The sequence below is a fragment of the Podarcis liolepis genome (genome assembly GCF_965112155.1).
Source record: "Podarcis liolepis genome assembly, chromosome: 3".
Lineage (NCBI taxonomy): Eukaryota > Metazoa > Chordata > Lepidosauria > Squamata > Lacertidae > Podarcis > Podarcis liolepis.
In genome coordinates, this window is record NC_139557.1 from 78,553,496 (window position 1) to 78,570,225 (window position 16,730).

Here is a 16,730-nt window from a genome sequence, read left to right on the forward strand (position 1 = left end):
ACTGGGAGACAAACAAGTATGGTGAATGTCAGATTCAAAACAGGTAACACAGTATTTTGCCATCAAGGCTTACCTGGATTATGTAATTTTGGTCAGATATTATCTCCTCAGCTTTCTGCACTAAATTATGAATGATTTGATGAAATGCAGATTCTTTTATTCCACTTAAGGAATGAAGGCAGTTTACAGCAGCTCTTCGTACTTCTCTCACAGGACTTCCCAAATTGACCAGCAAAGCTATGACCACTGGAAAGGGAGAAAAGGAAACAGTTAAAAAAATGATGGTTAACAATTGTTAAAACAACAACAACAACTTGCTAACAAACTTTCCATTAGAAATCTCATTTATCTAGCCAATTGCTGCATTTCAGAAACATTCTACCCCCATCTTTCTGTTAGCATCCTGATGAACAGTTGTAAATAAATAGGCAAGTAACACAAGGGTGTTGCCTTTGTTCAGGATTTTAGAGTCAGCACATTTACTGAATTAAGTGCACAGGCTAGGTTTGCATGAAGGTCCTTGCAGATAATTGTCCTCCACAGACTAATTTACATCTCCTTGTCAATGCCCACCTTCCAGGTTCCCTCTGTTTCTATGTGCCATGTTTGTCCCCCTAAATCACCCATCTAACAGGGGAGGAAGTCTTGCAAAATATGACAAAAAGAGCAGCGCGCAGTACCTGGGGAGTTTGCTGATGCCAGTTGTCTTTTCCTCTGCACAGACTGCGATGCAAGCATGGCGTGCCCAATGTACAAAGCCCGGGTCTGTTGCACGGCATCCATCACGACGTTCAGCTGATTTGAAAGGTTGTAACTGTACGTCCATAAGACTGAGAGGAATCTGAATTCATGCTCTGGATTTTTCAAATGTACCTTCAAATTAAAAAAGGAAAGTCCTGAATGTGCGCAGGTGTGTGCGCGCACACACACATAAACCCACCAATCGTTTGTTGCTTTCTTCTGGTTTTGACAGGGCGAATGCCTACATTTCATTTTACTGGAACTAACTTACAGCAAAACTTCGACCAAATGAGTACAGTGGTACCTTGGGTTAAGTACCTAATTCGTTCCGGAGGTCTGTTCTTAACCTGAAACTGTTCTTAACCTGAAGCACCACTTTAGTTAATGGGGCCTCCTGCTGCTGCCGCGCCGCCAGAGCACAATTTCTGTTCTCATCCTGAAGCAAAACTCTTAACCTGAGGTACTATTTCTGGGTTAGCGGAGTCTGTAACCTGATGCGTATGTAACCTGAGGTACCACTGTATTTTAAATAAATGTATTGAAAGTGCATGAATTAGACTAAAAACCAGAAAAAAAGTTCTAAGATATATGGATTTAAATCAGCTGGAGGGTGTGGGTGGTGGAGGAAGGGACAAGGTACCTGAAACAGAAGTTTCATCATTGCACGAAAATGATCAGCATAGATTCCCTCACTGGCTCCACGGACCAGAATGTCAAAGAGCTCCAACAGCAGGTGTAAGTAGTTTTTGCTCGCTTCACTTAAAGTTTCAGGGTTCCACCACAACTCATCTGTATGAATGCACAGAAAAAGGGAGCAAAGACTGATCAGAACAGAACAAGGCTTTCTGAAGGCCACAAATCTAGCACTGGTCACCATTCCACGATCCACATTCTTTAGAAAACGATGTGCAGTGCTGCAATGAGCATAGCAATTACAACAGGACTTTTAAAAAAAGTATCATTTTGCAACCGAAAAGTCACCTTTCAAAAAGGAATCTGGAGGCAGCAGGCCTTGAATAAAGCTTCTGAGCCAAACGATGAGCAAGACAGAATCTTCTACGGCCACAGCTTCTCCAGCATTTAACTTTTGTACATATGTTGTTAATGCCTCTAAGAGCAGGTCACTGTGAGATGCGAAATCGCAGAGAAATGCCTGAAAATGAAAACACCGCTCTTTATATGTAGCAGTTCTCCCGCTGCCTTCATTTTTTTTAAAGAGCAATGCATACCACAAAAACCTGTCTTTAAATTCAGAAGCCCCAAATGAATGTTGCTATTCAAAATAAACCTCGAGTTAGTTCTCCTAAAAATTTAATGCATGTTTGGGGATTGCAATGCCTAGTGAAGGAGGGGATGGGCTGGAATACTAGTCCCCGAGCGACTGCATCTGAAAAAAAATATAGGCTTCCTGGGGTGCTAATAGCTTCACTTGATCTATGCTTTGCTCCACCCATTTCCACTATGACTGATCACTGCCTTACCTGGCTTTATGTAAAGCATGTGAAGCTCACCAATGCCTTCCATTTGCTTTATCCATTTCTATTCCTGTCTGGCAGCCTGGTTCCAATTCCACTGTGTGCTTCTTTCCCTGAACATGCAACATCTGACTTTCAGGAAAGGACCTCAGTATGCTCCTCTAGCCTACAATTTCCCCTTCCCCTTTTTGCTAGGCACAGGTCTTCCTTCTCACTGCCCAAGGAGCACCTTGCTAAAACCTGGTTGTTTTAGATTAGTTTCAACCATCATAACCGTACACCAGTGCAAGTTTAGAGCTGTACTGGAAAGAAACCAAAAACACTTCTGATTGCAAGCTGAAGTGATACAGGTAAGTCTTAATGAAGCTGCCTACTACTATACAACAGATTTTAGAAGTATCTACCACAGAACTAACATCCCTTCTGTTTCCTGCCTAATACTCAGTTTCTTTCAGTCAAGCTTACAAACTCAGGAGTCCTCACCTCCGCATGGTAAGTATCTTCAAATTTTTGTACTTTTCTCCTCAAAAGATAGAAGACCTTCAAAGCCAGTGGCAAACGAAGCTCTTCTGCTTGCGAACGACTGCAGCAGGACTGGACAAGAACAGAGCTGATAATGTGAGCGGTTATCTTCTGTAGCCCTGAATGAGACTCCTCAGCAATACTGATGAGACCTTCCACCTTGAAAGGGAATGAAAACACATTTACATTTTCAATGGTAACATTAGTTCTGTAGAAAGAAGGTTGGCCAATATCTGCGTTTTGGCTTCTCTGTGTATTTCCCCTACCCACATGCCATATACAGAACCTGGTTTTAACATATAAACTGAGCTACAGAGATAGGAAGGTGTTTTAAGAGCATAAAGAATAGCCTGCTGGTTCAGGCCAGTGTCCCAGCATCCTGTTCTCACAGATGCCTGTGGCAAGCAGGACCTAAACACTCTCCTCTCCTGAGGTTCTCAGCTACTGGTGCTCAGAAGTGTTACTGTCTCTGACTACGAACGCAGAGCACAGCCATGATGGCTAGTATCCTTTCCCCTCCATCAATTTGTCTAATTCTCTTTTAAAGTCCTCCAAGTTGGTGGCCATCGCTCATATCATTAGTAACCAATCTCCGGAACATGCTCTCTTGGGTAATTCATGAGGCAAACAGTGATAATCTCTCTTAAAAAGGTATCTGTTTACAAAGTTTCCCTGGAATGTAACTCTTAATTTTTAACATGTCTTTGTACACTGCTCAATTTTATTTGTGAGATACAACTGGCATTTTGCTTTCTTAAGGGAATGTTACTGAACGTTGTTGGATTTTTGTTGCTTTCGTTTTTGTAGAAACTGCTTAGAGCTTTTAAAATAAGAGGTGGTATAATTTTTTAAAATAAATAAATGGCCCGAGGGATCATGGGGTGTTGCTGCTGGTCAGAACAGACCATATCAGGGACAATAATTTTGCTCAAGGGAGCTTCGTATATGCTCGTTCTGCATATTTCCTTCAATGTGAGGCAGTGCAAATTGTGCAAAGTAAGCATTCTGTGTCCATCATTTAATCTGGGTTTCAAAAACTACAGTTTGCATCTTCCTGATCCATGAGTTGCTTCGTTGTGATAATGCCTGTAATCAAGCATCTTTTATATCTACTGGTCATACAACTTAAATAACAGCTTTTTATTTAAAAGAATATCGTCAATTACACACATACCATTTGTAAAGTGAAGGAAGAATCCTCTGAATTTAGGTTCTCTGACAAGAGGCTGATCAGTTTTGCATTAGATGCAGCTATCACGTCTCCTAACTTAGAATCTTTAACCACCTTTTTGAAAGCTATTTCACCAAAAAGCAAAAAATAGCATTAATATATCAGACACAACATCAAAAAACAATATGGTTAAAGACAATGGCAGACTGCCTAAATTCTGCAAAACCTTTGCCTTTTGCATAGTCTTCTTCACTTCATGTTCAAAAATGCAATGTCATTGATGTTTTTCTAAAGTCATATCAACTGTACATTTACCCCTGCCTTTTTCTTACTGTAGGAAGTTATTCCACATTGCCAAAGCCTTTCTTCTTTGTATCATGCACACTTTAAAAATAAAATTTTATATTCCCTGAATGCAGAAAATGCTATTGTAAATTTTGTTTGACTATAACCTAAGTTTTTACCGATAAAATGTTTCTGAACAATAAAAAAATAACTAAAATGAAAACATCTTGCTTCTTTTGGAGCCACATTTTTTGGGCATTTTTAAAAGAAAAATGTAAGTTTGTTATCTTGTGAATAATGCTACCACTGTGAATAATGCTACCAAAAAACCTGTGTCACTTATTTTAGGAACCCATCTTATTATTTTTAGCAGCTTACCTTCTGGCCAGCCTTTCAGCAAAGGATGTAGGGAGCAAAGACCAGAATCTGCTACACAACGTGCCACTTTCCATTTGGCAGAGTTAGAATTACTGCTGGTTATGACTATAAATGGCAGCGCCTTTAGGACTAATTGGTTTAAGAGCTCTTTATTCTCTTTAAGAATCTCTTCTTTGATTAAAAGGTGTATTGCAGTCTCCAAGATCTTGCACCTAGCACACACATGGAAGGAAGAACAATGGATATTTTTAGACCACATCTCCAAAATCAACTTTTGCAACACAGTTCCCCTTCCTAAAATATTTTCATATTGGCATGTTATTTAATATGATGGAAGCTGATGACTGCATTGCTGAAGAGCATCTACTAGCAGAGCTTATTAACACAAGTTTTGTATTGTTTGGAGAAACGTTATGCTCTAAAACACAAATCCCAGTTTCTTGTGTTATATGCTTGAAGATATGGAAGATGCTATATATTTAACCCTTTGTTTATTGCTAGGAAACCTGCCACTGCCTCTTTCTGAGTAACTGAATCCTTGGCTCCAATCCAGTGGAAGAAAGGGGGAGGAGATATTTGTCAATTCCCCAGTGCCACCTGCCACACTATTCTGGAGTTTCCCTCTGAAGAAGATGCTGCAGAGGGAAGGGGCAAATCAGCAAATGCCAGAAGAAGTCTCTGTCGGATGGGAACCAGTGAATTCATATTCCTTCAACACACAATGATTCCAGAATAAGGAAGTAACAATATGCCACTAAATCAGCAAAGTGTATTGTATAACTTGATCCGCAGACAAGAAATGAAATGAAATTTGTAAAATAACTAAAATTCTGAGAAGGCATGAAGAGACCCTTAGCAAAGGTTGCCTTTAAAGAATCCAAAAGGGAGCTGTAGAAATAAACACTTACCATTTTTCATCCTTTGAGAGGTCAGCTCTTTCAAAAAGACACAACAGACTGAAGCCAATTTGTTCATCAAAAGTCTTTGAATTAAGCAACCAGGTCTAGAAAAAAGGAACCAGTGTAAACCCCCCAACATATGCATGGACAAAAACTAGAAGCAATTGTGTCGGTCTAAAGCAAAATTTCAGATTTACTAAAAATATTTTTCAATAAGTGCATTTTATATTCACGGGAAACTGCTTTTGAAGAAAAAACCTAGGGATTTTCTAGATTGCTCTGTGAATACTGTTATTAAACTCCTCTCTTTCAAGGGAGAGAAAAGGAAATCTCTTGAATTTTCATGTTAATTTAGTGGCAAGACAGAACATTGGTCTCCACTAAAACTAAGTGAACAAAGCCATAACATATTAAGAGGATATCTACACCCACAACCTGGAATGATTAACTAAACACTTTAACTCCTGAGCGTAAGAACTGCCTACGTTCTCTCTCAAATGCATTGTGATAGGACTGCAACCTAAGAATAAGCGATGAAACTGAGAACTATCAAACATACTTTAGTATGATATTTATCTTAATGCATGGCCGATACCGAAAAAAGAATGCTTTTCCAGAAATGCATGCCATCGTAAGTCAGGCAATCACAAATGATAATAAATACTAAGAATTTCTGGGCCCTTGAAGAGATGAAGGTGTACCTCCAATGTACCAAGAGATGACATAATCACATCCAGATTATCATCCTTAAGGCGGGCTAAAATTGCTTCTTCTATAAAGGAGTCGTCAAAGCCTTCCTGAAAAGAGAGGAAGGGCGAGAAATCATCATACAATTCAATTACATTCAAAAGACGTGGACTAATACTTTCAGTAAAACGCCAATTCCAGTTCAGAAGCAGACACAATATTATTTAGACAATTACACATTACTTATGACAGTAAGCTGCAAGACAGATGGTCTATAGAATCACAGTTGTAGAATTCATATGGCAACAGACTGTGTCTAATGACATAATCACAAACTATAATTAGCCAAAGGCTTTTCTGTATTCCCATGATCAGCCTCGCAGTGTTGACTGTACATCATGCTCAACACACAATAATCAGAAAGAGTAAATCATAATAGAAACTCTGCCCCTCTCCAAAATACTAGGCCCATGAGGAGTGGTGAGAGAACAGTTGACTGCTCATGTTCAGAGGCTAAATTAGGAAGTAGCTTGCATGTTGTAAAACAATAACAAAAGAAGGAAGAAGTCTGATTGGGGAAGAGCTACAGTCATACCTTGGGTTACAGCTGCTTCAGGTTGTGTTTTTTCAGGTTACAGACCGCCGAAACATGGAAGTACCGGAACCGGATACTTTGGGGTTTCGGCAGTCACGCATGCGCAGAAGCACTAAATCACGCTTTGTGCATAAGCGCCGAATCGCAACCCGCAGTGTGGGTTGCAAACATGCAGGTTCAATCCCTGAAATCTCCAGGTATGTCTTCAGAAGATGCTGCCTGAAACCTGGGAGGGCTGTTTCTGGTCAGCATAGACAACACTGAGCTGGATGGACCAATAGTCTGACACAGCATAAAGCAGCTTCTTATGTTCTAATCACCCATCCCAGTAGTTGTTGACAATGATGGGTTGGATCCAGGCTTGCACTCAGAAGAGGAAGGTAGGATGGGAGAATGAATGTCAATGACCCCTCCTTCCTAATGCAGTGCCATGAAGATTTGCTTCAGGGGTTGGGGAACCATATGGAGCAGTAGGACAGGTGGCTTCAGGAGAAAGAGATCAGTGAAAATTGCCTCCCACAGAACTGGAGGTTTTTAAGCAGAGGTTGGATGGCCATCTGTCATGGAGATTTCTGCATTGCAGGGGGTTGGACTAGATGACCCTTCAGGTCATCTACAATTCTATGATTCTATGAATTTCCTCAAGCTCCCCTTGCATCATAGTCCCTTCTGTGAAGGAATAGAGCCCTTTTGTTTGTGAAATGGACACTCTGGATCCAATTAAGCCAGTTTCACCTTTTTACTGACATGAAGAAAACAGAGATTTGACTGTCCCTTAATGTTAAATGATAAAATGAAGAGTCAATGAGATATAAATACTGGGAATTTACCTTTGGTTATTGTAAAGGTACATTTTTCTGTTGCCACCGGCACACTGCTTGCTAAATCAGTTCACATCCTAATTTTTAAAAGTGCAACAAAGGGGGAACGACCCAAAAGGCAAACAAACCTTTGATGCTTGAATGATTTCTTTCAATTGCTGAACAGCCAGAACTCTGACTGCTGGCTGCGGATGATTCAGGCTAAGCAGCAGAGACGTATTGGAATCTTCTAGAAACTAGAGATACAAATGAAGATTACTTGAGCTGCAATCCTGTACCCACTTAACAACAAGTAAGGCCCACTGAACTCAATGGGATCTACTTCTGTGTAGACATACAAAGGACTGAGTGGTTACTGTGTTAGCAATGTATATATTATTCATAATAATTCTGAAAATGCCTTGATTTCATCAATACTGATAAGATGCCATAACAATGCAGTCATCTTTTATTTTACAAGGATTTTTTTTTTACCACACTCACTGATTATAATGCTGGTACAGAAACACATTTAAAAAGAAGAAATCTTGAGGATCTTTGACTTACCTGGTATTTACCACCACTCATGGAAAGAGAAATAAACTGGTGGAAGAGATCCTGCTCCTTCTGATTTCTAACATCTTTCAGATATTCCTCCAGTACCAAATCTAGTGTTGCAGAATATCTGTCAGAGGCAGAAGAAGAAGAAGAAGAAAATGTTTTCCAGAGAACATTTTAGGGCAGTCTATTCTCCTGAGTTTCAGGGAAGGTAAAAATTATTTTCAAGCTATTATAAAGACACCGAGCAGTATTCAACAAACTTGATCCCTCAGCGTAAGGACTTTTGGCTGCCAACAGAACTTCCTCTCCCTCTCCTCTGCTCCAGGGGTTCCCCCAGTCACCCAAAGCAAATTGGGGAATGCTGTGGGATGCATGTAGGGGGGAAAATCCTTGTGCTAATGGAACGAGTGCATTGGAAACCATCTATTATCCTGTATTAAACACTTAATTTAGGGCAATAAGTTATAAACATCTAAAACACCGAAGAGATGCTTACTGTAAATCAGAAACTAATCTGTTATCGAGCTATTAAGTCCCTAATACTTTTAGAGCATTAGAACGTACTCAGTGGCTGCACCTAGGCTTTTAAATTCTCTCCCAAAGGAGTATTGTTTTGCATCCACCTTGAAGCCTTATACATAGGGTAGCTAAAACCTTCCTGTTGAGGAGAGATTTGGGACAATGAACCTCCCCCTAACATTTGTGAGAGTGCACAAGGGCATAAAATGTAAAGTACCCACACAGTAAGGTTACAAATTCAAGGCTCATGTATACTTTCCATGCCCCATGACCGCAGCAACCAGTCTGATGCCCCCTCCAGATGTTGGACCAATCATTCCTGACTGTTGGCCACACTGGCTAGGGATGATGGGAGTTGTAAAGTCCAAGAACATCTGGAGGGGAGCACATTGACCTTCACTGCCCTATGACCCCAGAATACTGACAACAGACATATTGATTTTAACAGGTAACACATCTCTCTCCACTTACTTTCTTTCAAAAAGCCTGATTAGAGGAAGCAGCTGCTTATTCATCTCGGCCATTTTGCCAGGATCAGAGTCACTCTCTACACCATACGAAATATACCCTTCCAGAAATTTACTGAAGCGGTAAGAAAATGAATAAATTATCACCTTACAGAAATATAACAAGCCATTTACATTTTGACAGTTCTCAATTCATTTCAAAAGCTAGTAATTAGATTTTATTTCCCTTGTGAGCTTCTTCGTTTTAATAGCAAGCCTACATGCAAAGGACTTTTCTCTCTCAGTGCCAAACCTGAATGCATTATACAATTATTTTTATTCACATAAATGCAATGGAACTTAAAATATGAATGTTTTCATTTTCCAAGTTATGGATCTCTGCTTGTGTCTAGAACAGGCAACCGATATATTCTAGAAAGTCACACTGCAAGATGAAAATGAGTCAAAATCTACCTGATGCTCTCCAGATCACCAAGGACAAGAAATAAACTCACTCAACAGAGGCTAGCTTACCAGGCCAATAAACGATCCAAATCTTTTTCTAAAGGTATACTTGTAACTATCGCTTCTAGACGTTTTATGGAGGTTTCATAACCAACCAAGTCAGATTTCTCTTCCATTTCTGAAAAAGGTAGATAGGATAAATACATTGTAACAATTTTTTAAGAAAGAAATACATTCACATTGAAAAGTTCCGTATGTTTAAACTATACTGGAGCACAAATAAAATTCTGCAGAACAGCAGAATGTAGTATTTTCTGTCCTATGTTGGTTCTATCCCGCTTTAAGAAATATCTTGTTTCACAGTGATGGCCAAACTTGGCCCTCCAGCTTTTTTGGGACTACAACTCGCATCATCTCTAGCTAACAGGACCAGTGGTTAGGGATGATGGGAATTGTAGTCCCAAAACAGCTGGAGGGCCAAGTTTGGCCATCACTGGGAGGCTGGCTGACCCCAAAATAATTATGCTTCTAAGGGGAAATCAAACACCTGAGCTCCTATAGCTCATTCACAAAAGCAACCGCCAGGAATCCATTGACATACCTGTTTTTCCATAAATAACCGATTGAACTAGGTGTGGCAAGAGGTAATGCAAAATTGGACTGACATCGTGAGCTGCTGAAATTTCATGAAGGATGGCAATCACATTGGGAACATTACACAGATAGGTAAACGGCCTGCACAAAAGAGAAAACACCAAAAGCAACCATAAACATGTGTGCGCTCTTAACAGTTTGAAGAGGTTTCATCTGTCAGTCACTTGTTATTAAGGTGACTAAGCTGTGGACTCAGGGCAGCTGGTTATCTTTGATGAGCCAGGAAATTAGCTGCTCTTGTTCTTCTGCACACGGTAGGAAGCATTCACTCAGGCCAAGCAGTTAAACTGGATTGCTCCGATCAGCTTGAGGTGCCGCTTCTTTGCAAAATCCTGGGAGATACGCAACAGCATGCAAGCAGCCTGGCCGCTTGCTGGTAGGCAGTCCCATTTGACTGTCCTGCTCTTGCCAATTCTTACAACTTCGCTTACCAGCTGGGCAATGCTAGCCACTCCTCTTAACTACTTGATCAGTGCATCTTGTATGTTGGGGTCTCCTGGAAACAGAGAGCTCAACTTACTTTTTCCCAAGCCCTTCCTCCTTCTGACTCTGTAGCAGGATGATGAGGCAGCCTAAACCCTCTTTGATAAGAGAGGGCGTTTTGGTCAAAGTCTTGCTGATTTGCAACGCCAAGGAACGAACCAGAGAAACTTCCATTGTCATCTTCACAGCCAACTGGCTTATGATCATGTAGGTTGCTGCTCTGTAATCCACCAAGGTCGACTTCAAACCCTAGGGTGAGAAAAGCAATCCAAAATATTTTTGACAATTTGACAGAGAAACAGGGCAGGTCTTTGGGAGGAGTATTTAACAAAGTATTTTGGAGGACTCACATCTACAAAAACATTAATACCTTACTCCATAAATTAAATAATATCCACTTCACAAACAAGGCAGCTCCTGCTTCTGAAAAGCAATCCCAGAACTGGGCTATTGCCAATAAATACAGTAAAATTTCTCACTACCAGGGGCTACAACATTGATTTAACACTGAAGTCCCATTGGTGACCTGGGAACACCAGGGATGAGGATTATAAACAGCCTTGTGCTCTCAGGTGATAACAACACGCCCACCCCAATATATAATACTGTACAATTCAAATACAGGTGGAAAAAGTAATAGCTGAGAGAACTTGAGAGACTGAGAATCATTAAGTATCATTCTCATCTAATGCTGGTGCATCTGGAAACCATGACAACATCAACAGGCTTTCCCTTCAAAGCCAACATTCAACATGCGGCTAGTTAAAAAAAGGAAGTCTCTGTTTATCTACTGCAAAATACATGCCCACAAACCAAAACTGTAAATTGAAAGAGCAAAATTAATCACTTCTGGAAAACTGTACCTTTTGGATATAAGGAAGCAGCCTGGAAACTAGAGAGTCTCTTATACTTGCTGCAGCCCCAAGAGCAGACACAATTGTAGAGGCATAAAAAGTAAACAGGACTCTCAGTTGTGATAAGTTCCCTGGATATAGTGAAAAGGCCTAGAGAGAGAAGTGAGAAGTGTATTTAGGATAATGATAAAACAAAGGCAAAAACAACACTTGTATGGCATCATTTGCTTTCCATACTGTATTAAGAAAGGTTGGGCTAGCTCACGTACTTGCCAGACAGAGATCCTATACAAGTCACACATGTTTTAGCCGACATTCCAGGATTGCCGGGGGTGGACTAGATGACCCCTGGGATTCCTTCCAAACAGGGAGAAGCTCACTACCCTCAAGCACATGTACCAGATCACTTGTTGATAAGCATGCAAATGGACCCCAGGAAATCCCAATTCCTAACAAGATAATAGTTATTTCCCATTGAGGAATGCCAAACTCCTACTTAAAAGAATGCATTTGCCAGGGAAATATCCTTCATTAGAAGAAAAATAAATAAATCATGAAGGATCAGCTAAATGGATCCAATAATTTTATAGTGTGATATTTGGTAAACGCAGCCATTGTTCAGGTCTGCCCAGCATTAGTGGGCTGCAACACAATAACGGCTATTTAACATTTCTAAACAATTTCTCTTTCCTTTCAGTGTTTCACTGAAGTGGTATTTAAACAAATGTGGAGAACATCAAATTGACACTGCCCCGGAACAGCACACCAACCTTTAAAGATTTTGTCACTAGACTGCATATGAAATCCATGAAACCCAGGTCTTTGTAGCAGTGTGTGATCAAAGTTCCCCTTGCAAGAGGGACTCCTGGTTTCTGCAATTGAGGCAAAAAAGAAAGGATCAGAAGAGAAAGACAAAAAATTGTTAATTAAAATTCAGACAGAAAATTCAGAAAACAATAAGTAGTTCCCATTATCATAAATTCAAGGCACTCTACATCATAGAGAATAATCCTGTATCTAGTTACATGAATCTATGTACCACTGATGCCCATGGTATTTGCAAACATGCCACTAGTTATATGTGTGCAGCCATGTGGCTAAACCTATAATAATAATTTTATTATTTATATGCCACTCATTTGACTGGACTGCCCCAGCACTCTGGGTGGCTATGCATCTGGGAACTCCCAGCAGCGTTGCTGAACCAATCACTTTAATTCTAAACTACACAAAAGTTTGTTGTGATTATAAATTGGGGGGGGGGCAGGGCAGAAGGTGAGTGATTATGTAAGCTGTTCTGAGCTCCTTGGAGGAAAGATGGGGAAACGTATTATAAATTAATATGATGTTTACTCCCTGCAATTCAGTAGGAATTATTTTCAAGTAATTTTGTACAAGACTGCAGCCCACACCAGTAGACATTCATGAAATTGTGTTGCTAGCGACAAATAAGTAAATCAGTGGAAGACTGAACAGGCATAATAAAAATCCTGGTTTATTCTGTTTAATGTCTTGAAAGGTATAGTCAACAACATGGAAAAAGCAAAACTTAAAAAGCAGTGAAAGTATACAGCAGAAATAGGTAATCTGTGGCACTAGGGGTGTTGTTGGACTACAACTCCCATAATCCCAGACCACCAAACACGCTGGCTGGGACATCAGATGTCATATTTCGTCCATTGCCCATGCTGGCTAGGCTTGATTGGATTTTGAGTCCAATAATATCTGCAGGCCACAGCTTCCCAGTCCGTGGCATACAGAGAAAAATGAACATAGTCAAAAGGGAACTGTAAGTATGGGGCCAAAAAAGCAAGCCATTCAATTTAGTAAGTCGACTCTGAGCAGGCCCACAACCAACATGCAAAGAAGACAGATAAACAAAGGTATGAGCTCCCCATGAAGTTCCAAGTGTCAAAACCACTGATAAGGTTATGCTGCAGACAACCAGGGATAATACAGTAGAACCTCTACTTACAAACGCCTCCACTCGCAGACGTTCCAAGTTGCAACCACGGCAAACCCGGAAGTAATCAGCAGGTTTGTGCTGGAGCGGCGATCGCCATTCACACCTGTGCAGAAGTGGCGGTCGCCATTTGCACATGTGAAGAAGTGGGCAATTGCCACCTGTGCACAATGGTGCCTCTCCCAGCGACCCGTTTCACCATAAGGATGGGTCTCCGGAACGGATTGTGGTCATGAGTAGAGGTTCCACTGTAACAGTAGTAGAAATACAACCACATATATTTATCTTTTGCTACTTCACCTGAATCGGATACAGCCAATGCCACCTTTGAGTTGGGTCACTAATTTTCAGAAGCTGGATAACACGCACAAACAACTTCGTCTCATGATAGGGCAATACACAGCCAATCAAACTGTCCTGGTTGTACAGATGGATATGAAACCTAACAAACAGACATAACACAACCACATGATGAGACATAGGAGTTTCTGTGTCAAATAAATTTATTTCACAATACCTCCTACCAATCACAGTATTGCCCGTCTAGCATGGAGCAGTGCTTGAGACTGATTTGCAAATTGCAGAACACAAGTTCCAGCCTCACACAATATAAAGTGAAAGTTGATTACACATCTCGACTAATGCTATAACCTCTGTTCCCTGAATTGCCCTGGAATATTGCCCTCTTGGGACAATGCTTGTTGTAACTGTCCCGAAGATGTGGGCAGTTTACTATAAACATGGTTTAGGGGTGCATGAATGGATTACCTGTGAATCAGCCACTCCAGGCACTTCTGCGCTGGTTTGAGCATGAAGTAAGGAGACAAGTGAATCAGGAACAATGAAATATTTTCATCCAGCTGCTGGTTTACTGCCTTTGTTTGGACACTGCGTTCCAAACCTTTGGACTTTTGACTGAAAAGTGTTGGCTGAAAAATCTCAAAGGAAGGATCAATCCCCATCAGCTCATCTAGCCCAGTGCACCCTAGGAAAGATATTGGAATACTTTCAGTACATCACACAGTTTTACAAACCTGTCCAGTCAGTGACAAATCATTCTATGCAAAGGATCCCTGGCGATGAAGCCACATGGGGCAAATTTTGGCTGGTTGCATAGGCCAGCCAAATTTATTGACCCCTCAGGCATCATACAAGACTGTGTTCTTAAGCCCCTCACTTACCTATTGCAAAAAATGTATCCCTGTCAATATTGGCAGCTTCCTTACAGTCAAACAGTAGTGATGCTACTTCACTTCGAGACAAGAGACTGGGGTCATTCTGAGGGAGCGCAAGGCGCTTCAGCTGGTGAGCGAGGGATGTCATTTTTTAACCCTGTGGGGAGGGAAGTCAAAGGTTTTAACAGATCTAGGAAGTATTAGATAAACCAAAATCTATCAAAAGAATCTATAGTTTTGTACCAATTTGCCTCCTAGCAAAATCATAAGTAGGTTGCACCAATTTTGGCCGATGCTAAAAGCCACCATGAAATCTACATTAATAGCTAGCTACAGAAGGGCATAGGAGCCTGCTAAACAACAACAACAACAACAGTGAAGCAGCATAGGAGTTAAGAACACCTGTCATGAATTGAAGTTGTCAAAATATTCAAACCTTGGCTCAGTCATTAACTCACTGGGTGATTTCAGCAAGACACTAACTCTCCATTTCCGTCACCTCACCCTGTTTCCATATTTGTAATAAAGGCACTTCCAACTTACCTTGCAGCATTATTGCAAATATTACTGAGATAATGGTCAAGGTTAGCTAAACCAGGTACATGGAAATTGTGGCCCTTCTGATGTTTATTGGACTACAGCGTCCATCATCCCTGATCATCAGCCATGCTGGCTACAGCTGTTGGCACGAGGCCTCCCAACAAGAGATTCTCTATCCTTATTGCCATGCACATTGCCACTAAGTATGAACTCATACATACATGTTCATCGGTTATACGCACACGAGATTGTCATCACGGGGAAATGCGATAGAGGAACATAATTACTGTACAATACTTTAAAATGGGGACAGCTTACAAGTCTAGCTTCTTTCCTGAGTGAGGAAACATCACTTGATGGGTAGTCATGCACGAATGTGTTTGTGAACCTCCCCATCCCGCACTTACAAGGAATCAAGCCCTATTGAACACCACCTTCAGCTCTTAATTCAAGTTAAACAAGCATAGGACCAGGCTATACCTTCCACCACAGTCTGCGGTGTTCACACCTTTCCAGACCTACAACCATCGGCTACGCTCTGTACATGACCTATAAGGTAAAGGACCCCTGGACGGTTAAGTCCAATCAAAGGCGACTCTGGGGTTGCAGCGCTCATCTCGCTTTCAGGCTGAGGGAGCTTGCGTTTGTCCACAGACAGCTTTCTGGGTCATGCGGCCAGCATGACTAAACCACTTCTGGTGCAACGGAACACCGTGACGGAAACCAGAGCGCACAGAAACACCATTTATTTTCCCACCGCAGCAGTACCTATTTATCTACTTGCACTGGCGTGCTTTTGAACTGCTAGATTGGCAGGAGCTGGGACAGAGCAAGAGGAGCTCACCCCATCGCGGTGATTTGAACCACCGACCTTCTGATCAGCAAGCCCAAGAAGCTCAGTGACTTAGACCACAGCGCCACCCATGCCCCTTACATGACCTATAACCACTAAAAGGACACACTCTCTGTCCATATGTATTGCATCCTTCTCCCCAACCCCTTCTTCCTATGCTATGAAGCCAGAGTTGGGGCTTGAGAAAGATGGACTGCAAAGAAAAAACTGGCCGTGAAAAATGGCAGATACTAAGAGCACAGCAAAATGCAAATGAATGACAAATATTCCATAGTCAATAATGAAAGTGGGCCTGCAATTAATATAATGAATCAAGACTCAGTCGTAACTCTTCAGCGACTGATCAAATGTTGCAGTGCTGCACGAGCAGCTGAGCTTCGAAAGGCAATGGGAGACCCGGGAAGAAAGGAGCTCAACTCTTCACGGTATCTGAAGTCGCTGCCTGTTCCGACAGAGCTTCGCGCTGAGAGAAGGCAAGATCTCGAGCGGAAAGGACTAACCTGGGATGCTGCTGGTTCCCACGGTGCTTCTTTTTCTTTTCCCTCCACGTGGGGAGGTCCACCAGGTGTTTCACCTATGACCCGGAAGCGAGAGCGGGGGAAGCGTGCTTCCACTTCCGTCGTTAGAGGGTAATGGCAAGGGTAACGGAGCCGGCGTCTTTCCC

The 16,730-nt window shown here is 41.4% G+C and overlaps 1 protein-coding gene across 1 annotated transcript in view; it reads right to left on the bottom strand.

The window, feature by feature from the left end:
* HEATR1 (HEAT repeat containing 1) overlaps positions 1 to 16,730 on the bottom strand; it is a 36,576-nt gene extending 19,846 nt beyond the window's left edge. The window contains exons 1-21 of the mRNA XM_083497023.1: positions 16,567 to 16,730; positions 14,680 to 14,830; positions 14,267 to 14,483; positions 13,799 to 13,940; positions 12,306 to 12,407; positions 11,545 to 11,685; positions 10,719 to 10,930; positions 10,146 to 10,279; positions 9,614 to 9,722; positions 9,105 to 9,215; positions 8,121 to 8,238; positions 7,703 to 7,810; positions 6,173 to 6,268; positions 5,481 to 5,575; positions 4,573 to 4,784; positions 3,913 to 4,034; positions 2,700 to 2,897; positions 1,723 to 1,894; positions 1,382 to 1,530; positions 681 to 873; positions 74 to 246 (exon numbers count right to left, since the gene is read on the bottom strand). Coding sequence (XP_083353149.1) covers positions 74 to 246; positions 681 to 873; positions 1,382 to 1,530; positions 1,723 to 1,894; positions 2,700 to 2,897; positions 3,913 to 4,034; positions 4,573 to 4,784; positions 5,481 to 5,575; positions 6,173 to 6,268; positions 7,703 to 7,810; positions 8,121 to 8,238; positions 9,105 to 9,215; positions 9,614 to 9,722; positions 10,146 to 10,279; positions 10,719 to 10,930; positions 11,545 to 11,685; positions 12,306 to 12,407; positions 13,799 to 13,940; positions 14,267 to 14,483; positions 14,680 to 14,821 — 2,946 coding nt within the window. The 5' untranslated portion in view covers positions 14,822 to 14,830; positions 16,567 to 16,730. The remainder of the gene's footprint in view (positions 1 to 73; positions 247 to 680; positions 874 to 1,381; positions 1,531 to 1,722; positions 1,895 to 2,699; positions 2,898 to 3,912; positions 4,035 to 4,572; positions 4,785 to 5,480; positions 5,576 to 6,172; positions 6,269 to 7,702; positions 7,811 to 8,120; positions 8,239 to 9,104; positions 9,216 to 9,613; positions 9,723 to 10,145; positions 10,280 to 10,718; positions 10,931 to 11,544; positions 11,686 to 12,305; positions 12,408 to 13,798; positions 13,941 to 14,266; positions 14,484 to 14,679; positions 14,831 to 16,566) is intronic.